This window comes from Pyrus communis, chromosome 17 (genome assembly GCF_963583255.1).
Source record: "Pyrus communis chromosome 17, drPyrComm1.1, whole genome shotgun sequence".
Taxonomy (NCBI): Eukaryota; Viridiplantae; Streptophyta; class Magnoliopsida; order Rosales; family Rosaceae; genus Pyrus; species Pyrus communis.
Window position 1 is genome coordinate 1,299,087 of NC_084819.1, and position 24,120 is coordinate 1,323,206.

The 24,120-nt window shown below is 37.1% G+C and overlaps 3 protein-coding genes across 3 annotated transcripts; all 3 read right to left on the reverse strand.

Moving 5' to 3' along the window:
- Window positions 1–5,666: 5,666 nt before the first annotated feature.
- On the reverse strand, window positions 5,667–9,984 carry LOC137722336 (selenium-binding protein 2-like). Its single transcript, XM_068461313.1, has 7 exons — window positions 9,759–9,984; window positions 8,854–9,049; window positions 7,792–8,019; window positions 7,267–7,498; window positions 7,039–7,146; window positions 6,655–6,927; window positions 5,667–6,074 (listed from the first exon to the last, which is right to left on the reverse strand). Exons 1-7 carry the CDS (start codon window positions 9,913–9,915, stop codon window positions 5,793–5,795), a joined length of 1,476 nt encoding a protein of 491 aa, XP_068317414.1. The 5' UTR covers window positions 9,916–9,984; the 3' UTR covers window positions 5,667–5,792.
- A 2,889-nt stretch (window positions 9,985–12,873) lies between these two features.
- On the reverse strand, window positions 12,874–15,130 carry LOC137723581 (pentatricopeptide repeat-containing protein At4g14050, mitochondrial). The gene has a single exon (XM_068462781.1). It carries the CDS (start codon window positions 15,049–15,051, stop codon window positions 13,219–13,221), a length of 1,833 nt encoding a protein of 610 aa, XP_068318882.1. The 5' UTR covers window positions 15,052–15,130; the 3' UTR covers window positions 12,874–13,218.
- A 1,627-nt stretch (window positions 15,131–16,757) lies between these two features.
- LOC137722630 (probable acyl-activating enzyme 16, chloroplastic) lies at window positions 16,758–23,891 on the reverse strand. The gene is made up of 18 exons (XM_068461677.1): window positions 23,463–23,891; window positions 21,978–22,169; window positions 21,594–21,708; window positions 20,992–21,079; window positions 20,541–20,743; window positions 20,255–20,373; window positions 19,853–20,002; window positions 19,580–19,647; window positions 19,372–19,477; window positions 19,011–19,169; window positions 18,845–18,898; window positions 18,685–18,765; window positions 18,311–18,448; window positions 17,889–18,048; window positions 17,494–17,573; window positions 17,250–17,398; window positions 17,018–17,075; window positions 16,758–16,922 (listed from the first exon to the last, which is right to left on the reverse strand). Exons 1-18 carry the CDS (start codon window positions 23,685–23,687, stop codon window positions 16,830–16,832), a joined length of 2,238 nt encoding a protein of 745 aa, XP_068317778.1. The 5' UTR covers window positions 23,688–23,891; the 3' UTR covers window positions 16,758–16,829.
- Between the last annotated feature and the right edge of the window lie 229 nt (window positions 23,892–24,120).

Here is a 24,120-nt window from a genome sequence, read left to right on the forward strand (position 1 = left end):
CAAAATCACCCTTTTATTTAAAGGAAAATAATGAAAATGACTTGAAAACTTTAAGTTTTAACAATAAGGATAAAATAAATTGAAAACTTTGAGTTTTAACAATAAAGATAAAATAAAAGGTAAAGTGAATAGTACTAAGATTGACTTTTTATTGTAAAAATATGGTTTTTCGTTAAAGTGAACAGTGCCGGGAGCTTTTCGTTAAAGTCCCTAAATTGAAACTTATTTCTATCCCACTTGACGAACTTTTTACGTTATGAAAAACTTAAATCATTCAATTGAATTAGACTGCGTGAGATATATGAATGTTTAGAAGGTCAAAACTCTTGAAACCTTGAACTTTTTTATTTGTATTGAATAGATTTAGACCTACCAAACTAAACAGAGTCAAGCTAATTAACTATGGTTAGGTTTGGTTTAGTTTTAATGACGGTATTGGAGGTACAAAACCAAACCGAACTGTTGAGTATTAATTGAATCGGCTATTTTTTTTTTTTTTTTTTAATTATGTCAAACCGAATCATACCAATCCGCACCACCCCTAATTTAGGATGTCAATGAACCAGGCCTAATAATTTGGATCCGTGGAAATGCCCTGAATCCAAAAATGTATGTTGCTCGTAACTGGGCTTTTGCTAGTTCAAAGAAATAAATACAAATCGAATCGGGGAGGGTCATTTTCCGGTTGAGAATTTGTCACTTTACGCCGCCTAGCACCAGGCGCCAATTCCTATTTAGATGAGTATGGTAGTTGAGTAATGCTATACTTACCGCTAGTTGTACAATTATTTATACTATCTTTTTAATAGAGATAGATTAGAGAGATGAGACCTATAGGTCCGCCAACACATGTAGGTCTCATCTCTATTAGCGAGATAGTATAAATGATGATAGAATTATATGACAAGAGTAGCGTTTTTGTAGTTGTTTCGTTTAACTAGTTAGTCTGTTAGACAAAGCATTAACTTTTCTATATAACAAAGGGATAAAACTTGGGAAGTGCCTTCTCAGTACCAAATTATTACTGACTTATTAGGTGGCCCAATAATTGTCCACCACCTGTCTTTAAAACTCACACCCAAATTCTTGCTGTCTTGATAACCAAACAACTATCTTCTTCCTCCCTTCCCTGTGCCAGCCGCTCCGTCAATCCATTTCATAAGATACAATTAATCATTGGTTCTAAAGCTGATGAATGACGGTGGCTGTTGGTGGTGGTGGTTGTGGGTGAGGATGGTTGTCGAAGGTGCAAAAGACAACGAAGATGGCGACTCCCATCTCCATATGGGTCTTATTTTGTTCATCTTGAAAAGAAATCATTTTTTTTTTTTTAATTTGCAATTATGATGAATGGCAGCCATGGTGGTGATTGGAATAGTCGAAGGAAGATGAAGGAAAACGGGGGGCGGGGGGTGTTTCTGGGTGCAACGGTCTTTTCTCTCCTTTGGAAGAGGGTTGGTACCTCATACGTGACTGTTGACGAATAGCTAATATCGCCTAATCCGTCTCTACAAAAAAAAAAAAAAAAAAAAAAAAAGGTGTATGGTTGTGTGTTTAAGAGAATTCTTAGAACATAGGTTTCCTCAGTTTAGTGGGCCACATAAGCAAGTCAGCAGTGGAATTATTTTAAGTCAGCAGTGTAATTACGTTAACGTCCCACTGACTTCCTACTTTTCTCTGTATCCAAACACTCTCATCAGTTCGGTTTTTTCATTCTTTTCATGGTATCAGGCATGATTGTGCCCCGCGGCTGTTGATTACAATCTTCATTGTCTCTATTTCTCTTCAGGTTCTTCATTTATCCGTCTCTAATTTTGATTGAGACTGAAAATTGCAGACAGCTACCCCCGTGCCCATCGGGTTCCCAATAAACGTCTCTGCATGTTGATTTTCCAAGGCTGGAAGAGATAATTGTATGGCAAACATAACATTTTTTTTTCCATATGTTTGAAGAAAAATTACATGCATGCGGTAAGTACATAATCTAAATTGCAGAGCGGTCTCAATGCAAACTTAATCCTAAGACGAAAATAAAATGACGTTTTAATAATTTAGTATGCGGTTTTTTTATAGGCTAGTTAAATTATAAAACTTTTCAATTCAATCTACCACCATCTCCACAACAAAGTAAATATAAGGCACATTAGATAAGATTTAGGAAAATAGTGGAAGACTTCAGAATCAACAACAGTGGCAGAGCCACAAGGAGGCTAGAATAGGCCTGATCCTACCATGAATTTCACTATTTTTATATGAGTAATGCTATTTATACCATGTTTTTATACCATATTTCTATACCACCTTAGGTGACATCTAATTTGGACTGCCACATCATTTGAAAATTTTGTAAAACCCAAGGAAATAAAGGAGAAAGACTCATCGTATATCACAATCATCATTTAATTAACTAGTTTTTCTTAATTATTAGTTTATTAAATAATGAACTAAATTTAAAAATCTGATTAATTCAAATGATGTAGCTGTCCACATTAAATGCCACCTAAGGTGGTATGAAAATGTGATACAAAAATATGGTATGAATTGCATTACTCTTTCTATATACTGCATGCAACTTTTACAATAATGAGCATGTGGCTAATTGGTTAATGGGTTTTGAATTTCCAAGTTGCCCTGATTTCGATTCTTTGCTGACTTACTGCTCAAAATTAGGATGATGATGAAACTACGTTTGTGTTACCTATTTCGTTTGGGTGTCCTATTTGGGTTTGGATTTGATTTCTAGCTTGGATTCCTTGCTTGATGCAAAAATTTTGTTAATTACTATTTGATTTGAACTTACTTCCAATTGGGATTACGATTCTCACTGTAACTTAAGTCTTACGCACTATAAATAGAACCTTAAGGTTAGTTTTCCATTTGATTTCGTTTCCTTGTTGACTCTTAATCTCGACAAATTACAATGTTGAAAGCAACTCCATAGGACAAAGAAGAGGGCACCAAATTTCGCCTGTACAATAAGATCTCCTTATCATGAAACAATTAGTATAATCTCACTCCAAAAATGGATGTTGTTTATTGTACCAAAAGAAGGTTCAATTTTGACACTGATAAAATCCCAATTAGTCATCATCCAAAGTAGTAGGATTTCTCTGTTTAGTGCAAAAGAACAAATAAGTATCATCTAGAAATAATAACAATAAGAAGTCATCGTCCAAAAATCAAAGTAAAATGGTATGAATTCCCTTTAAAATTCAGAACTTTATTTGGCAGAACCGAAAGTTTAAAGCAAAACCAGACAAAATCCCACAAATTTACCATGAATTACTAACTTGCAGTTCGAACTAATCATAACAAGATTGTGTTCTCATCTGGGATCTCATGGGGATATAATAGGAGATTATTACTAATGATCAACCTGTTGAATTTGTGGCTCATTCTGTGTGGGTCTTTAGACCATGTGAAAGTGGCTTCAGGGTTAATTGGCAGCAATCACTCAAAAGGCACTCCTTCCCTTCTCTCTTCTTTCCCCTTTCCTTCTTCTCCTCCCCTCTCATCTCCTCTGCCCTTTCCCCCTACCTGCATACACCTCTGCCTTCTTCCTTTCTCATCTCCTTCCTTCATTTTCATTCTCAGTTTTATCTCATTTTTTCTTGAGACGGGACGCAACTATCCCCTGAGCTTGTCTCATATTTGGGCTTTGTGCCCCTTATTCGACATTTTCCGCCTGCTTTTGTTGTGTTGACTAGTCAAGCTCACCATTCAACTAAGTACATATTCATCAGTTAATCAAACGCAAATCTACGAATCAAACTTAGTTTAGTATGAGTTATCTTAGTCAACAACAAATCAGTTCATTGCTCATAATATGCAATGTAAATTTAGTCTCTAACACATATCAAGTAACAATTCATAGGATGCATGAAACATAAGCAAGTAAATAAGATATGTGGACAAGCTTAAGAGACAAAGAATGTAGGAAGTTTTTGGTTGGAAAAACCCACCTCTAGGTTAAAAAACCGAGGACTCTCCACTGAATCCAATCCACTAGTGAAATCAAGATTCTTGCATAGTCACCACACAAGCTCAATTCCTAGATCCTAATCTCCGGAGCAGCTTGTACCTTTATGGAACCTTACCTTTCACGAGATGGATTCCTTCGGTCTTCACAAAGTGGCAGCTCCTTCTGAGGTCTTCACCTTGTGGCATCGAAATCAAACAACTTATGCAAATGATGTTATGATGAAGTTCATGCAAATCTGGATTTGATGTCTAGTTAGTTTCACTAGTCAAACACTTGAAAGATGAAACTGACGTGAATTCAAAAAGAGGTCAGTTTGGTTATTTTTTCAAATTTTCCGGTTTGTTAGTGTTGGTGGTTTTCTCAATGCCTGGAGCAAAATAAAACTACAAGCCAATTAAACAATACAAAAAGATAGTAAGCGAAGGGAAAGGTCGTCATGATTAAACAATACAAAAAGATAATAAGCGAAGGGAAAGGTCGTCATGTATTCCTCTAAGTTTATAAAAATAGAGTACGGAATTAGGAATGCAGGACAAATATTCTGGAGCGCCAATAACAGTACCATAAATGAAATTGTTCCTTTTTTTTTTTTTTTTTTTTTTTTGTTAAATAATGGAATAATTCACACTAAATTTATCTAACCTACAAGGATGGCATTCAAGCACGGGATCTCAAGTGCATAAGTGAATGCTCGTAACGTCTAAGCTACAAAACACTTGTGAAATTGCCTTAATTAGGGGGGTGATTTGAGATACTTTTTTCTCCAACATTTACATCAATGAAAGCAGTTTCATGCGACTGAGTGACAGATTTTGCACCCAAATTGTCTGTACTGATCCCTTACTGAACCTCATCAAACTCAGCAACTGAATGGAAAATACTCCAACCCAAAAAAATTACACAACAACTACTATAATCTAAAACTTGACGCTAAAAGTTACGTTCAGATTAGAGGCAGGAAAAACTAAACATGCATGCTCGCTCAATCCAAAAATTCATATCTGCACTATTTCATATGTGGAATTACTGGAAGTGCATTTTGTGTTCTGTAGAAGGTTAAACAAAAGAGGCAGATAACCCTAATTTCTGGAATGCTGGTAAAAAATGCGGTAAAAAGTTCACCAATATTATGTAAATGCAAGTGGCGTATATGATATGGCATATCCTGGTGCATGCAACAAGAAGTGGCAACATGTTTCCATGCGCTTCTTGTGGTTGCACTACGTAAACAAATATCGATCGCAACTTGCTCCAATATCTCAAACATTTCTTTTTCTTGAGAGTCAAGGAAATGAACGTCTCAAATATGATTGTGAAAAAATCGGACAAACAAGTAGATAAAATACGTTTAAATCCCCTGTGCTTTACTCCGATCGGGTGGATTGAGTGGGTTTAGGGTTTACGTTGTGACGATCACATTGAAAAACTTGTTGAATTTAAAAGAGACGTTCTCTTTTTAGATGTATCCACATTGCTAAGAGGGAGGTTAGGAATTAGGGTCACATTTTTCTTTCTTCAAATTTACGGTTTTCATTTAGACAACAGAGAAATGTTTGTTGTTAAAGAACATACACAGCTGATGAAAACGAGAGACGGCCAACTAGCTCACACATGAGAGCGTGCGAAGAGGCTAGCAATACTGTGCTTGTAAAAAAAGGTGGATATCGCGGTCATGCTATACATATGATGTCATAATTCACACACAGGATGGTTTTATTTTATTTCTATTGAAAGATAAGTTCATACCACATTATTTTAAGCACCAGATGATAAAATTAGACAGCAATTGCAAGAGAAACTTTGAGAACGATTAAACCCAAATATCTGAAGTGCAGTCACCACCAGGATATCTCATTTCATGGGCTAGGGAAGGACCATCCGGTTCAGCTCCAAAGTCGACGAAGAAGTTCGGATTTAATGCAAGACCACCCTTCTCAGTGTTAACATCAAGCTGTAGCATGTGAGATCCTTTCTCCAGAAGGTCGGGGTAAAATTGGCGATCCCATGTACTGAAAAGCGAGTTGGTGACATAAAGCCGCTTCCCATCCAAACTTAACTGGATCATCTGAGGTCCACCTCTCAACTTTTTCCCCTGAATGGAAGACATGAACTCATCAATCAATGTTAAATGGTAAAACGAAATTTCCGGCATGAAATATCTTTGAGAACTACTGTCAAGTATGGCAACTATGAACGTACTTATGCCTCATAAAAGCTAGATGTATCTATCTTTTTATACTACAATCATGTGGTGAATGAGACTTATACATGAGAAGAAGATGGAACATGTGATGCATGGGAAATGCTGCAAAGAGATGATAACATTTCATGTCAAGGCTATGCATTATATTTCACACCCGCTATTCACCCCTTACTCGGTTCAAAACTGAAAACCGAGAGAGTTGGTGCGGAAAGACATAAACCTAGGATCTTGAGTACATCTTACTTACTTAGCAATTACACTCTACATTGGACAAGAGAGAATGACAATATCAACAATATTCTGATGCCTTTTATTAGACAATAGCATGTAAAATGGTGAGCAAATTTTGGTACAGGACTGCTAAGACACAGCAGCCAAACCAACTCTTAATCCAGAGAAAAAAAGACTTAGGTGATAGTAAGGAATACTAATTGACACCGAAAGTTATCAGATGAAAGATCACACAGACCTGGATCTCTGGGATGTCAAACTGCTTTGTTGTACCATCTTCAGCCTCAGCAACAACTGGGCATCCCTTTTGGATTAGCCCCCCAACCCATATTTGGCCCGTCAGCTTAGGATTTTTGGGGTCCTCAATGTTATACTGTCTCACATCTCCATGAAGCCAGTTCACAAAGTATAGAAAACGATCATCAAGTGAGATCAGAAAATCAGTTATAAGCCCAGGCATCTCCGGAAGAATCCAGTTCTGCACCTTCAATGGTTTCACTGATATTGCAACCTGGAAAAATGTATTAGGATTTATTGGGTACTCCGGACCTAGTACTTTAATTTTTTCCAAGACAAAAAAGAAAATAAGGATTCAAAAGATAGTAAGAATGAATCGAATTACCTCATGGCTCCACGAACCATCATCTGTCTTGAAAAATCGCACCATGTTACTTGTCAAGGCACACCCAACAAATCCAGTGTCCTTAGAAGGATCATGCAGGAACCGTATCTGCAAACAGTGAGATTCAGTTATAAAACAGATCCAGAGTCGCATGATGTCTTTATATAGGAAAATAAACTGTGAAAATAATGAGTATTGCTGAATGTTGATTAAGTTTATACAACTCGCCTCCAAGGGTAAGAGTCCTGTATTTCCAAGATCCAACGTTTGTTTCAATTCGCCTTCTGGCCAGCTGTATACATGAAGATGCCTCCCATACAGTCCATCAGAGACATGCTGAAGGTTGAAACCTTTAGTGAAAGCAGCAGGGGCACCCCATGATGTACTTATCATCGTCTTGTGTCGCGGCTGGTACCAGAAATCATAGCCAAAAAGTGGACTGTGCCCTGGTTTCTCCCACCTGTCAGATGTTAGGATAGCTATATGTAATCAAAACTGTGGAAATGGCAGATGTCTTCAATCTACCATCCAACCAAGCCTAGAGAAGTGGGGTTCGATCTCTTTCAAATGTTTAATAAGGATGCACATAAAAGTTAGGTATGATCAATCTCATGTTCCACGTTTATATTGTCAATATATAAACTCAAATTGATATTGATGTGTGTGGGAATCAGTCAATTCCACATGGTGTTATATGACAGTTTCTTCAAAATCTACAATAAATGAATTGAGGTTTCCAGCAGAAGTTCATACCTGCCCTTCACATTAAACTCAGAGTCAAGGAGAAGAAATCCATTTCCTGCAGCATTGCCATCTTTATCTCCTAGGCACGAAACCAGTAGATCGCCCGAAGCAAGGCAATGGGATGTGTGTGGATATGCCAATCCAGTCTTCTGAACAATATCTGCAGGATCAACAACTTTATGCAAAGAGGGAGCCTTCGGGTTTGTTTTTGTGTCTATCACATATATACGACCAGATCTGAAAGATAAAATAGGATTAATAAGAAGTCCAATACTTAGGCCTACACATACAAGCTTGAAAGACCTCACTCAGAATCTTACAGAAAAGAGTCGGTAATGCTTAAGTGATATTTAAAGAATGCAGAACTTGTCAAATAATAGGGAGTAGCAAGTATATATAAACATTAGTTGATGTCACTTATATTACCATATGTTCCATCAATTCACAACACTGGTCTCTGTGTAAGAAGATGCTGATTTTTTAAACTTTCGGATAGTTGATTTTGACACTCCGGTCAGGCCAAACATGATGATCGAAATGCTTGTGTTTGTTTCGAGGGAAATTTCAAAACTTCAACCAAGGATGTCATTCCTAGACAAACAATCTTAAAAATGCTCCAGATACCTAATCATCTAATGAAATTCGTATCTCCTGTACTATGAGAAATGGTAAAGGAATCACAGGTAGCAGATGACAAAATGTTCGGTAGAACAGCTTCAACTGCTCGATTACATGTAAAGCCTCAGTTTTAGATGAAATTAAGCATAGTGAATCGCAACATCATGAAAAATAAGTGATACTCCAAACTATTTGTGATCTTTCCTTTCACCAAGGTTGCACCACATCAACATACATCAATTGTGCTTTTAATAAACATTTTAAGACCGAGGAGGTTCCACCTTGAAAATTTTGATCTGTGCGTATTCTTCTCAAATTTCTTTTCGTTTATCCTTAACCATTTCAGATTGGCTGCCTAACAAGAAATTTCACTTGCTTAACTTCATAAAACTACTTTTCCAATTAAGACCAAACAGTATAACAGTCCATGCAACATGAAATTTAGTATCTTACATTAATGCAGGTAGTACAAGGAAACGCCGTTCTGCAGATGGATCTCCATGGCAAGAGCTGCATGAGTTCCAGCCAGTGTGATGCAGTTCATCACCTAAATGCGGCACGGGCAGCCTGTGGATTACTTTGGAATAAGTAGGCGAACTTGGATCGACATCAACTGTGGCAAGGTAATCCGGCTTCTCTATTCCCGTTCCTAATTTGCAATAGCATTTCGAAGAATTAACATCAATTTTACATCGTCATTGCCAAATACAAGCAGAAAAACAGTCCATGTACATAACCTTTATAAGCAATAATTTAAAGAAACAATAAAATTTGTAGAATTATCATAGAGACAGGCCAAAGACCCACTTCCAACAAATACCGATACTATCCCCAACTTGGTAATTACCACCTGCCCAATTCGTCAGTTAAACAACTTGCTAATTACCACTTGCCCAATCCGTCAGGTGTAGGATTTTATCGTAAAAAGCCTCAGGTGTTAATTAGAGTGGAGTTAGGATATTTAAACTATTAAATTTGCTTTTACTATAATCGAACACGGAATTGTCAGGAGGATCCCGAGGCATTGCCTCGGAGAGGATCCAATTCCATCGAACACGCCCTCAAGGCACGCGGAACCAAGGGACCCAAGGACCCACCATCTTGGCCCCAAGGATCCACCATCATCGCGCGCGGGGTCAAGAGGACGGTGTACGTTCGGACCCGCTATCAAAGAGACGGATCAAAGACTCACTTCTAACAGAGGGTGGGGGAGTAAGTTTCTTAATTTGTTTTTTAATTTTATTTTATGCAAGATATATGTACAACGAGGGTGGGGGAGTAAGTTTCTACCCATGATTCAACGGAGAAGAAATGAAGGCTTGAATATTTGTCATGAGGGAAAAATTGCAATCGGGTACCTGAGTAAACGGCAGTTACATAGATGAGAGCCTCTCTCGGACCAGCCATGGCGTCGAGCGGGGTGGCGTACCCGGGCCCACTTTTGCAGCACGCTCCTCCATTGCCGAGGCTCTTCCCTACCGTTCCTTGTTCCAGCACCGCCACGTCCGTTGCCATCTCTCTCTCTTTCTCTCTAAAACGCGCTCTCTCTTTCTCTCTCTCTCTCTCTCTCTCTGGCTCTTATCAGATGAAGAAGATGAACAGGAATACTCACGGAGTGAACAAAGCCATTGGGATGGGCAAATACATATACAACTCTTCTAATGACGTGGCAGAGTTCTATAAACCGGTTTTATCTGTATGTGGTCTACATTTTTGTCTTGATGCGCATGGTATTTCACATAAATGAATTTTCTCCGGATCTCTTTCTTCCGGTGCATGGTATTTCACACAAATGAATTTTCTTCGGATCTCTTTCTTCTAATGTATCAAATTAAAGGATTCGTGCTGTTGAAAATTGATCTAATAGTTTAAGTTATTATAATTTTTAAAGTAGATCTCTGTTTGTAACCGTTAGATCAAATTACAATGGGATGAATCTCCTGATTTAGAGAATTAGGAGGAAGGGTTCCATAGAGGATCCCTTTCCGTATTTCACTGCTCGGTTTCAATCAGGACGGTAACAACCACACCACGTGTCAGAAGAGAATTGGATACAAAATAATAACCACACGAGTATTCTGCTACTCTGTATTCATATCATATAAATTTTTTACCATAATAGTCACATTTGAAATAAATATTTGTCACGTATACAAAAAGTAAATCACTTTTGTCATCGATTGTCTTAGAACTCGTTAATAAGTGTTTTTAAAAGTACTTTTAATTAACGAGTATTTAAAAATAATTATGAGATCAATTAATGACAAGAGTACATGTTATGTGCATGACCAAATTCTGTAGGATTAAGATTTTCTTCCTTCCTCTTTCTATCATCTTCTATCCCTTCCTCTTACATTCTCTTTTTTTGTTTTTTTCTTGTTATAAAAAATTAATATAACATGTTGACGTGGCTTAACCGTAACCGTTCAATTAGGAGGAGAGGAAAAAAAAAAAAAAAAAAGAGAAAGAATCCCACCCCAATTGCGTACTAGGAAAACTACAAGCCAGACTTTGGTTACAAAGAGATTTGTTTTTATGTCAAGGAGTCAACGAGTGTGTTGTCTTAGGGTATTGGGAATCTTGACCAAATGGATGGAGGGGAAGGGTGGCATGAAGATAAGATAACAACGTAAGAAGTTAAGTAGGAATTTTAAGGCTTGTTTGGTATTCTATCGAAAATATTTTTCTCTTAAGAACGATTTTTTATAAAATTTAAAAACTTGTTTGGTATGACACAAAATTGTTTTTAAGTCTTCACAAGTTTTTTTAAAAGGAAAACATATCTCTCTGCTCAGCAGCTCCTTGTTGGAGCCGAAGAAGGGAGATCGAGATCAAAAGAGATGAGATAAGAGAGAAAGATACAAGGGAGAGAGATGGAAGCAATTGGAAGATATCGCAGGGTCTTTGTTGCCGAATCTCTTCGTAAGAAAGAGAGGGGAGAGAGAGAAGGAGATACGACACAGGAGAGTGGATGAAGAAAAAATGATCTGGAAAGAAAGAGGATAAGAGTGGGGCCTTTAGTTTTAAAAATTTTAAAAACAAACTTTTTACGTTTTCATGAAATAGGCTATATTTTCAAGTTAGTTTTACATTCTTTTTTGTTTATAAATGAGAAGTTTTAGATTTGATTCTCGTCAAAATTGAATTTGAATCACATTATTGTTAACCTATTGTGAGGTTTAGCGTACCCCTCTTTCCCCTTTTGTGTATCATTTGTTTAAAAAAAAAAAAAATTAGTTTTTCAAAATAGTCTTACCAAATAAAAAATTTAGGCTTAGGATTCAAAAATTGTTTTTCAAAATAATCCTACCAAACAAAATTTTTTGGTTTGACACTCAAAATTTTTTAGTTAAAAAAAAAGAGATTTAATTTGAATACCGAACATACTCTTATATGCCACACATCTCAAATTCAAATCAAGAAATCTAAAGTTAACAGATCTAGAAACCTGAAGTTAATGGATCTAGAAATCTAAACGAATTGCACGAAGGTGATGTGGGGTGTATGAAGATAGGGAACAAGATCCTCTTTGGATCCGAATAATCAATTAATCGTGTCTATTCATCATATGTCGTGTGGTTAGAAATTATTTTAAAATTTTAATTTAAAATTAAATATAAATAGTACCTAACAAAAACTAACTGTACGATATACGATGAACAGACACAATTAATTGATCCCCGAATTCCAACAAAGAGGATCCATCCTTATCCTGAAGATGGGACCGAAGTGGGAATGGGATTGCATTAGAAAATTTGTTATAGGAATCTTATAAGCCTTCCGACTATTCTTATTTTATTAAGCACCAGATAACCACACATCTCAAAGTCCTAGCTGCGAAGATCACTATGTCCAAAATAAAAATAGAATAAAAATAAAAATAAAAATAAAAAAACAAAATAAAAAGATAAGGTACGTGTTCCATAAATTAAGATCGCTATGTCGAAAATATTAAAATGATGCAAAAGCACATGTTTCATAAATTATAAGAAAAATTAATAAAAATGATTTGAAAACTTTGAGTTTTAACGATAAAAACAAAATAAATGGTAAAATAAATATTAACTTTTTAATGTAAAAATATAATTTTTTGTTAAAATAAACAGTACCTGAAGCTTTTCGTTAAAATTCCCTAAATTATAATTTGTTGCAATTAGATATTCCCTCTAACTCTGCCTAAATATCCTAAATTTCACTCATAATACTTTAGTTTACATGAAATTCAACGACAAACCTACATTGCAATAAAATAACGCTAGCACTTACTAATAAATGATGTCATTCCCGACTCACGAAGTGAAGCCCTTGAATTTTAGGCATGTAGGGCGATCGCCAGGCACCCATCTATTTATTATGCACTGTATTTTTCTTTCTACGTATAAAAAATTTGCAGTGCACAAAATCATTTCAGAATGCCGATAACAAGATAAACTATTTTTTCCTCATAAACGCTCTTCTTTTTCATTGAATTAAAAAAAAAAAACCGAAACAACGGTCAAAATTAAACAGAGAGTATAGAAGGAGGAAAAAAATGTGTGGTTATCGTCCCTTAAAATCATGATTTAGGCGACGCTAAGCAAGTCAATTTTTCTTTAGAAGTGTAAAACGAGACACAAACCGAAGTTTTGTATTGAAGTTTTTTTTTCTGGTACGATAACCACAGCGAACACCGAACATGTTCTAAATTATAACTCGAAGGCTTTTCAATTAAGTACTTGCAAAAGCGAAAGCAGCTTCAATCTCCACACCTTCGGTCTACCTTCTTTAATTAGAAAGCAGAACTTTGTAAAAGAAAGGGAAACCAAAAATATATAAGAGTTACCAGAAGTCATTGCACGAACATTTCCCGTCAGTAAAATGATGGTATCTGCTGGCATCTCGAACAATGATGTCCCTCTTCACAATGCTGCATATGAATTTCAATACAGTATGACAATCTCCGCAGACACGAAGATTTTTTACTATCCGAATAGCAGTCCCCGGAACAGCCTTAAGCAGCCCGTACGCCACAGCCAACCTCTCGCTGTGCCAAAAGAGCTGCCTTTCCTTCTCTTGGTCCTCCATTTCATGTAAAACAAAGCTACTGTCAGGCACATAGCCTCTTCTCCTCATCTCTGCATCTAACTCCTTGAGCAAACCGAAAATCTCATCCTTCATAGGATGAGATGTCTCTCCGGCGTAAAAGACTTGGCTCTCCTTTCCAATGCCAATGGAACTATAACCAGGCTTCTTCTTAACTTCTCTAGCAACCATCAACTTTCTCACTTCTGCTACATTTTCCCATATACGTGCACCGGCATAGACATTAGACAACAGTATGTAACTTGAAGGGTCTTCTGGTTTTAAGCTTAAAAGATGATCGGCAACCCTGATTCCCATTTGGGTTTCTCCATGATGTCTGCAAGCACTTAACAAAGCTGCCCAAGTGGGTTCATCCGGCTCAAACGGCATTGAATCAATAACATTTGAAGCTTCATCAAGGTGCCCCGAGCGACTAAGAAGATCCAAAAAGCATGTATAGTGCTGCAGGGAGGGGCTAATCCCGTAATCCTCAATCATAGATCTGAAAAGAGCACGTCCCTTGCTAACTAAACCAACATGGCTACAAGCATAAATCAATCCAACAAAGGTCACTTGATTTGGCCTTATTCCGGCTGCAATCATCTGATCATATAAAGTCAAAGCTTCCTCAGCTTGCCCGTGCTGAGCTGCCCCAACAATTATAGAAGTCCAAGAAACTACATCTCTTCGATGCATTCGAGCAAAAATATCCTTAGCAGCTAAAATGTCACTACATTTTGCATACATATCAACTAGTGCATTACTAATAAACAAGCAAGACTCATAGCCAAGACCAAGAACTAGACCATGAACCTGCTTTCCAAGCTCCAACACTGCCAAATTAGCAGAAGCTCCAACAATGCTGGAGAGAACTAATGGGTCCACTACATCAACCCCGTCTCTCCTCATTTCAATAAACAAATAAAACGCATCAACACCGTGTCCGCTCTGTACCAACCCAGATATCAAAGCAGTCCAACAAAACAAATTCTTAAGAGGTACCCTCTCAAACATTTCAATAGCATCTGATTTCCTTCCACTCCTGGCATACCCTGAAATCAGAGCAGTCCAAGAAACCGGACTTCTGGACACAATTGAATCAAAAACTGCACGAGCATTATCGGGCAATCCACATTTCGCATACATATCAACCAGGGACGACTTAACCACATCGTCATCACGAAATGAGGACACCAAAAATCGGCCATGCACTTGCTTGCCTTGTCTAACAGCTTCCAAACCAGAGCAGGCCTTGACAATGCAAGCAAACACAAAATGGTCCGGCTGCAAACCATCCGATTCGAACATTGCAGGGAACATGGAGAGGGTTCGGTGGGGGACGCTGGCTAGGTTGTGGGCGGTGAAAATTGAAGCCCACGAGACAAGGTCTCGTTGAGGCATTTCGTCGAACACCCGGCGCGCGTCTTCGACTAGACCGCATTTCCCGTAGGCATCCAAGAGGGTGTTGGGTAAGGGCACGCATAGATGGAGGCCCGTTTTGATGATTTGGGCGTGGAGGTTTTTGGCGGTAAAAGGCACGCGGCGTCGGGCGCAGAGTTGCAGTTGGTGTAGGAAGTGAGACGCTGGCATTCATCACCTACTTCTATACAAAGCCCCACCGTGTTCGTTAGAGTTCTATTTGCGAAGTTACATTGTACAAGTCCATAGTTCCATCCGTGTATACTATTTACATCATCTCCAAGAGAAAATCTAAATTTTGTTAAATCTAACAAGCAAACAACGTCAAAAAATTATTTTAACTACGTATTTAATTTTTCATCTCTAATAAATTCTATATTTAATAAACTAAAATGTGAATGAGTAAAGCTAAGACGACCAAAATTTTAGACTAAATTTTATAAATCAAATGATGTTGGTGATGATTGGATTGTTAATTAAGTGTTGATTAACGTGCTTATTTTCTATTGGAGAAACATCATTTGGTTTAGAAATTTGGTTCCTAGCATTCTAAAAATAATATCGTAGAGGTGCTAGGATTTTAAAATTGTTCTTGAAGAAGTGTCAGAATTTTGAAACTAATATTGTAAAAGTGCATGAATTGTGAAACTGATATTGCAGAAACGTATAAAATTTTGAAACTAATCTTGTATAAATACTGAAATTTTAAAACCGTTCGTGCAGAAGTGCATAAAATTTTAAAATTGATCTTGCAAAGTGCATGAATTGTGAGCTTGCAAAACCGCAGATATTAGTTATTGTGGATGCAAAATTAGTTTGAAATTTCTACAAACGGGGTCAGATATTTAATTTGGTTGCTTGTTTTTTAGTTAGGTTTGTTGCGATTTGAGTTTTGTCTCTCTCGAAATGATTCAAAAGATAATGAATTTCTATAACACGTATCTTGTGTTTTTGTCTTAATAGGTAAAGCTCGATTTTTCAAAACCGCCTTCCCCTCTCGCTTTCTTTTCTTATTGGTCATCGGTCCACCATTGAGTTTTATTAGTTTTTTTAACCATGGTCAATATCAATTCACTCTCTGAAGTTTCGGTGACATACTTTTCCCCTTGACTGATGTTTAATGTTTTACTTTACCTTGTACCGTTAACTCAATCTAATATTTTGTCAAATTTGAAGTCGTGGCATGCGTATATTCGTCATTTTACAACTGGACCCATATTCACTTATGATGATATCTCGTGCAGAAAAGCTAGTAGGATACTCTATTTGGACGAAATGACAAAAATTCATATTTAATTTGCTAAAATAGCAACCAAACTAAATAACACGAATCCGGATCCTCGTCAAATTCTCTTTGTGAGGATCCTGGAGATCCGTGAATCATATCCGTTCATCGTACATCGTGCGGTCAAAAATCATTTTAAATATTTTTATTTAAAATTAAATACAAACAGTACCTGATAAAAACTGACCGCATGATGTACGATGAACGAATACGATTTACGGATCCTTAGGATTCTCACCAAAAGAAACCGGTGACGATCTTGTTGGAAATAACACAACAATCAAATCTTATCTTACTAATTATATTATTGGATTTGAATTATCATCTATATCATATTGAATTTTTTTTTACTGAATATCCTATTAATTTTTAAAACTCCCTTCAAAATCCGCTCCAGTAACGAGTCTATCTCTAATCAGTCCAATGCTTTACTTGCCCTGCATCAAAGAAAAACGAAATCTTGTGCCCCCATTTTGCGTGTAGCCTATCTACGACCTCTATCATTGTCGTGAGTCAAAGGTGTGTCATGGGGAACCTTGTGGGACCACCCTTCATTATTTGAAAGAATTTCTATCTTATAAAAACAACACAATTTTGATGAAGAGTTTTTTACTATGATATATGTGATCCATGCGCATGGAAAAATCGATACAAGTTTGTTGGTTTACTTGAAAAGGTTGTCTATTTGTTCTTTGTATTGAGCCACGACTCGGTCCCGTCGAATTTTCATGGTTGGAGTCATTAGGCCACTATCAATCTGCAACAGGAAAGTATAATTTGTCAGCCATTCACATCTGTAAAGCCAAAGGCAGTGCCGATGGAACTACTGGGATGGACGGATGGATGTTTTACCGTAAAGGGTTCGTCCGCGATTATGATTGGTCCGATTTGAAATGAACACCCTGAAGTCCTGCAAAAATGGAGGACGGATCATGAGAGACAGTCGCATTGTAGCAAACAGATACCATTCTTGAGACAACTGAATCTTAAAGGCCTTGTACGAAGTTTAAATTTATCGATCATTGAAACCCGGTAATTCCCAAGAACATCTACAACAATTTGTTGACCTATAAAGAATTTTTACCATTTTCTCAATTCTTCATAAACCAAGCTTGTCAATCTGTCGTTGCTTAGGCCGGAGGCATCAGCAGCATCTACAGCAGCCAACTTTTTGGCTGCAAGTAAAGCCTCTTCTTTGTTTGGAACAACAATTGCCCCAAGGCGTCGCTGATCCTACATATATGAATGCAAACACATGCAGAATCGGTACATCAGTTGTAAAATGGCGGAACATAGACAGCTATAAGGGAAATGAACTGCGGCATAACCTGGCCGATGACAACAATTTGTTGAATTAGACTACTTCTCAAGGCAGCTTCCTCAATCTCTACTGGTTCAACGTTTTCCCCTTGTAAAAAATGCCGACTTGCACAGCGTTAGGGAAATGAAATTACATTCAGACTCATAGGAGTAGATTTCAACAGAAAATAAATACACATGCGTATAAACTCATATGATCGAGATGTTTGGCAAGATACGATTAAATACATGTCCCTCTACCCGGTAGTTTGGACTCACTAGTTTTGTGACAAAAAATGTTCCTTTAGCGCTGTGTTTAAGAAATTACACATAGTCCATGGAACTGAAACTAGGAAGACATTTCAAGTTGTTAGCTAGCGGATCCATGACAACGTTGCAGAAGAAAATTAAGCTTTCTGTATACCTGTTAAAAGAACGATAGTGTCCTTGGCACGTCCTTCAAGAACCACCACCCCTCCACAACAACGACTTCGCCCTATTGAATGGTGAGGAGCAATCCAACCAATGTCTCCAGTGTCTAGCCACCCATCGTCATCCAATGCTTTCTTTGTAGTGCCTGGATTCTAGTCCAAACATGAACAGAAAAAGTCACAAGCATATAATTAGGTAATGGAAATGCTGAATTCTGGTAGTAATATTAAAAATCGAATTCAAAATTGTATAACGTAAACATAAAATAGAAGCAAAATACGAGGATGATAACTAAGGGACCCTTCGATACTGAAATTTTGTGGCAGATACACAAAAGGAGTGCAAATGGTTTTGGCAGATCTTTCAATAATTTAAAAATTAGAAAGAACATTTGATGAACACAATATATGGTACCTTGTAGTATCCTTTCATCACTTGAGGTCCCCTAACTTTCAAAATTCCGCTCAAACCAGGAGAAAGAACTTCACCGGTTTCAGAATCTACGACTTTGAACTCAGTATGTCGAATTGGTAGCCCAACAGAACCAATAACCTTCAGAAAAGTAGGAGCAAGAAATGTCTGTCAGAGTAGATAAAGTTGATACATGGTCAATGAGCAATAACTTTGCACCAGCTGTAGAATCATTCTAGTCGTAATTTAAACATAACAGCATCAGCAGTAGTTTACTTATTTAGTTTGCTATTGTTCTTGAGGTAAATACCAACCGATGTATGTCAAGCACAACTCAACAATACAAACTAACAAACAATTTAAATTGTATTTCTTACATTAAAATTTAGTCGTCGAGAAGCAACAACAGGAGAAGTCTCCGTTAAACCATATCCATTCAGCAGTTTCATGTCAATTGCCTGCAAGCATACTACAGTACAATGAGAATGATTATCCAAAGATTGTCCTTGGCGAGGAAAGTACGGGTGAGAATCCAACCTCAAAAAATTTATCAACATGTGAAGGCAGACAACCTCCTCCACTGATGCCGGCCTGCAGGAAGCCAGAGAATTTCCCAATTAGTCCCGCTCTTTCTAATCAACATAATAAAAAAAGTCGTCACAGAACAAAGAAGACACAAATAATAACGTCGAAATAGGATGACCTTTGATATTCCAATAGCGGATTGAATTTTACTGTAGACTAGTTTCTTTCCCAGCACGTGCAAAGGCCATAAAAACGCAGCAATTATTCTCGCCCATAACCAATCTGCTACTGAAACAAGATATGAACTTTGCTTCGGGTTCCTCGTCAGATATTTTCCCTACAAACGAAGATGAATTTGTAAATGCATATTGATAACGCTATAAGCTTAGGTGGTATAGTAGGTGTTACAACAAAACACAACAGAAACAACAAAATCCATTGCCACATTCATATAATCACTGTATGCAGTGTATTCCAGTTTGGAGATGAACATAGAAAATAACAGAACTGTTCAGAGAATAAATTCACAGTAAATGAACCTCATAGATCCTCTTAAACTCCATGTACGCCATACTGATCCTTATGAATGTAAGCACAATAAGCTTACGAACAGTAGAGGCGGATGAAATTTGTTTCTGAATACCGCTGCAAAGAGAAATAAGTACGTTACCAAAAAAAGTTAACTAGTCTACTATCCTTAAAAAGAGGTCTAGATATACAAATAGACAACATGAAGAAAAGACATACCTGTAAAGTGACTCATACACTAAAGGAACTGAAATTATATAGGTTGGCTGATATTTTCGCAAATCATCCTATCAAATAAACGAAAATTGTCAAATAATACTGATCAATTTGAACATATAAAATCAAACAAGATAGTAAATAAACAGATGTGTTGCAAATAGTTTCTCCATTTCCCGTTAACTATTCTTTCAATTCTTCTTCAAAATCACCGGAGAATAGTATAAAGTTAATTTTGAAAGACATAAAAATTATTTCCCATTGAGATAATAATACCTTCATTTTCCGCACACTGGTGTAAAATTGCTCAACTCCACAGGTAAAAGCGAAATACTCACAAGCTCGTTCATAGCAATGCCATGGTGGAAGCATGCTAAGAAATTTGTCGCCACCTACACAAGGTACAGCGTCCCATAGGTTCTTTATCTGAGAAACAAAAAGCAAATAACTGCAAAAATGAGTTCAATATAATGGAGGCAAGTAGTGAATTCAGTTTTAACAAAGAGGCTAACGAAGACCTTTCGAGGTGCAATAAACAGTTGGTTAAACTGTAACGTGAGTAAGCAGAGCAGAAAACAAAAGATAGACACTAGAACAGCTTCTTCACAAAACCGTTCTCATAACACCTTTTGAGTTATGAAGGGAAAGTACGCGTAAAACAATACAAACAAAACCAACCTGATGCAACAAATTCCGATGTGTGAGCATGACACCTTTTGGGTTGCCACTTGTTCCACTCGTATATACTAATGTAGCAACATCATCCGATTTGATAACTTCATACGTATCAGACTGTTCTGCAATCAGAATATTCACATCAGAGGCTGCAAACGCACCAAGCATTTTGTAGTCCATTCACAGAAAGAGGATTGAACAATTAATGGACAGGATTAAGAGAGGAGTGCTCATATATTCCAGTAAAACGAAAAAGGAACTTCATAACGCAAACAGATAGTTGACATACGTTTATCATCAGAATCAAGCAAACTCTTGCGACTCTCTCGTCCCAAATCTAGAATCTCCTTGTAGTCGAAAATAGGAACATTTCCTTCATTTTTCAGGCTTGACTTCTCCCCCCATAGCAGAACAATAAATTTCATCGCCTTGGAACAAAATTCTTCTGATATCCGATTGAACAACTCAGGACTGTCCACAGCAAGCGCAACACTGTCGGAGCAATGAAGTAAAACATTATTCCATGATTCGTTAAGATACAAAGGAAAACATGCTTTTGTAAATAAATAAATTCATGTTTTTACGGACCAAGTACTTTCAATGATCTTAACCAAACCCTGCTACTAACTTCATAGAATGGAAATTTCAGATTTGAGATGTATTATCAAACAGTAATATCAATCATATAGTTATATAAACATTGGTAATATACTTTAAATAAGATGAGTGTAGACCCGAACCTATCAGAATGATTGTATATTTGCAATAACTCTTCGACTGATGACCTTGAACCTCTTACCACATTGATTGCTCCAGTGGCCATTATACCTAATCAAAATAAATCAAAACAGTCAGCTTTAAAATTTTTACAGGAACCCCCAATGAGATAAATCGATAAATTAACACAAACAGAATCATGTGCAGCAGATTAACATTTTTCAATGACTTTGCCCCAAAATTAACATTGATAAGCTAAGCATTGTCAACTTATCGATAAAAGAGGGGTATACAATATACAGTCAGTGGAGTATCTATCAGCAGTGGCAGAAGATAAGAGAAAGAATATAATTCCTTTACAAGTAATAGGCATGGCCGTGTCAGGCAATGTATTTTATCTGTAGAATTTTTCAACTATATTTTGCTATGAATGGAATATACGCTTGATTTACTATAAAAATCGTGCTCAGTTTATAATCGAATAGTAAATAGCAGGACGTGAAGCAACAAACCTGAATAGCAAAAGTGATGCTATCAGAGAAATAGCATGGCCATAGAGAAAATGAGCATACCACATCCTAGAGAAGGTACTACAAGATGACTAATGTGAATAAAAATTGCATACCTTGATCAGCAACAAGCCAACGGCATGAATTATCAGCAAACAGTGCAATTTTTTCGTCTGGCTTTACTCCAACAACTCTCATCCCTTCAGCAAAGTCCAAAATTTCCTGCTCAAGCTGCAATTTTGAAGAAAACAAGGGAAAGACACTCAATGCATTTTTTAAATCAACGAAGAATATTGTTAAACCCAACAAAGAAGAGAGGAATTTCGTTTTCTGTTCATTGTACTCCTAGTCTCCAATTACATCTACTAGTAACAAACATGAACCCTTAATAAAAGCATTAAGTTCCCATCGTGATGAGTCAGTGACCAACAAAATAAGCAAAGTAGCCATGATAAAATAAGTATGAAAGTGATAAGTCAGAAATGGAAAAGAAAGCTAACCTGTTTATAAGTTATACTCGAAGGTGGGTCATGATAGGGATCCACCAATGCTACTAGGTCACCATATTTCGCAGCTGAAGATCTCCAAATATCAGGAACTGCTTTCCACTTATCAGATTCTGAAGCATCATTATCATCTAGTAACACACGTTCCAGGAAAGGTGAATGCCTTCGTATCTGCTTTTCTTCTGTCTGTTTTTTTTTTTACAAATACAAATAGGTGTGACCATCTGTATATCAGACATTCCAAGGCTTCTACAGCTAAGAGAAAACAAACACAGACTTTATAATATATACTCAATAAGACCATCACAACAAGATCAAAAGAGTTTTTGATAGTTCCGAATGGGAGGTGATGAAGTTAGAAGACGACACACACTAGCTATATGAATGTGGCATGATCTTGAGCAATCAAGCAGATAGAGGAATGAGAGTACAACCCAAATCCTCTAGCTGGAAAAATATTAGCTCTATAAACAATGGAAGCATGCATATATCAGGTTCTAATTCCATATTTGAAAAGAAATCTGCAAAAGAGTGAAGAACGAAGATGATGGGCATATACAGCTTTTGTTCAGGTGTCCACAGACACAGTTGTGTATTAGCCGGAGCCTGGAGGTAACATCTAGTATTTGAAATTCAAAGCATGACCAAGGTAGCAGCTTTTCAGTAAGAATTCAAATTCAAATTCAAAGCCAATAAAACTTTTTTCTCCAATTCAAAACTCTGGCCCAATATGAATCAGAATTCTGGTAATCAAGAAGAATCCATACTATAACATCATAAAGAAGAGTGATTTCTTCACACCTTTTTTCACCTTCTACACCACGTCCCCTTAATTCTAGCCCTTGATTCTCCCTTGATTGTTCAATCCAATGGCTGAAAAAGGAGAGGGGTTTGCAGGATGTGAAAAAGGGTGTGCAAAATCATTCCCCTACAGAAAAACTCATGGTATGAATAGGGCAAACAAAGGAACAAAACTAATGCATAGAATACAAAAATCTTATGAAGCCAAAGATGATCAACAAATTAACTTGATTACCTAGTACTTTTATGAGAATTTTAAAATACAATATACTCCACACAAACGAAAAGTTATATCCTAAACCTTGTTTTACAAGTCCATGAATGTCACAGACGTGGGTTAGGTCAGGTGGATGAGACTGTGTGCCCAATCTCTTGCACCCCAAGTTCCAATACCACTCTTCGTAGATAAGAGTAGTTGGGAATATCATCTTGTCAAAAAGAAGTCCAGGATCGTCAAAACAGCCAATTACAGAATACCGTCTCATCATGTTTTCGTGGAACCATAAATTCTCACCACTAATGACAGAATTGAAGACATACTAACGTTACAGGCAATACTAATATACTACGAACACAAAACTATAAACTGAATAGTACGAATAATTACAGATACCCCCATTAAGGAATCCGTTTTAGAAGAAAACATATAGAACTCTCGAAAGGGTGTTGAGGAATCACCTTGGACTGGCATAACACTCTAAATCCACGACTGACAGAAATCCCACCTCGGCTTCCGTGCCATTTTCTATGAAAAAGTTGTCCGCTTCTGGAATTATTGTTGGAACGGAACTGAAGGGTGTGCCCGCAATCAGAAGAGCTGCCCAGGACGTAGTTTGGCGCTAAGAAAAAGGTGGCCATTTGGTTGACAGAAGCAGAAGCAGAAACTGTGGAAATTGGGTTCATCAGAGCTCCCAGAACAGCTTCTTCTGTGCGTCTCCCTTTTAATGTATTTATAGACAGACAGAGAGAGAGAAAGAGAGAAGTGTGGGTGATTGATTGCAGGAAGTTGAAAAGAAGGTGAAGCCGTGAAGGAAATGCAAAAGTTGTGTGAAAGAGTGCGGAGCAAAGAGTTAGAGGACAACGTTTTCTGTGCCGAGTCGATGGAAGTTGTTCACGTCGGACCAAGAACATGAATTTGAGGAGATAATGGCATATATTTATTTTTATTTTATTTTTTACTTTTACTTTTACTAAGGTTATTGATGATAAATTGGAGGGAGGGAGGAACGAGGTATCTTTCCCTTGCTTAATTAATTAGGGACTCTTAATTTCTTAAACCATTTTTTTTAAGGGAACTTTAACGAAAAAATTTTATACTGTTTACTTTAACGAAAAA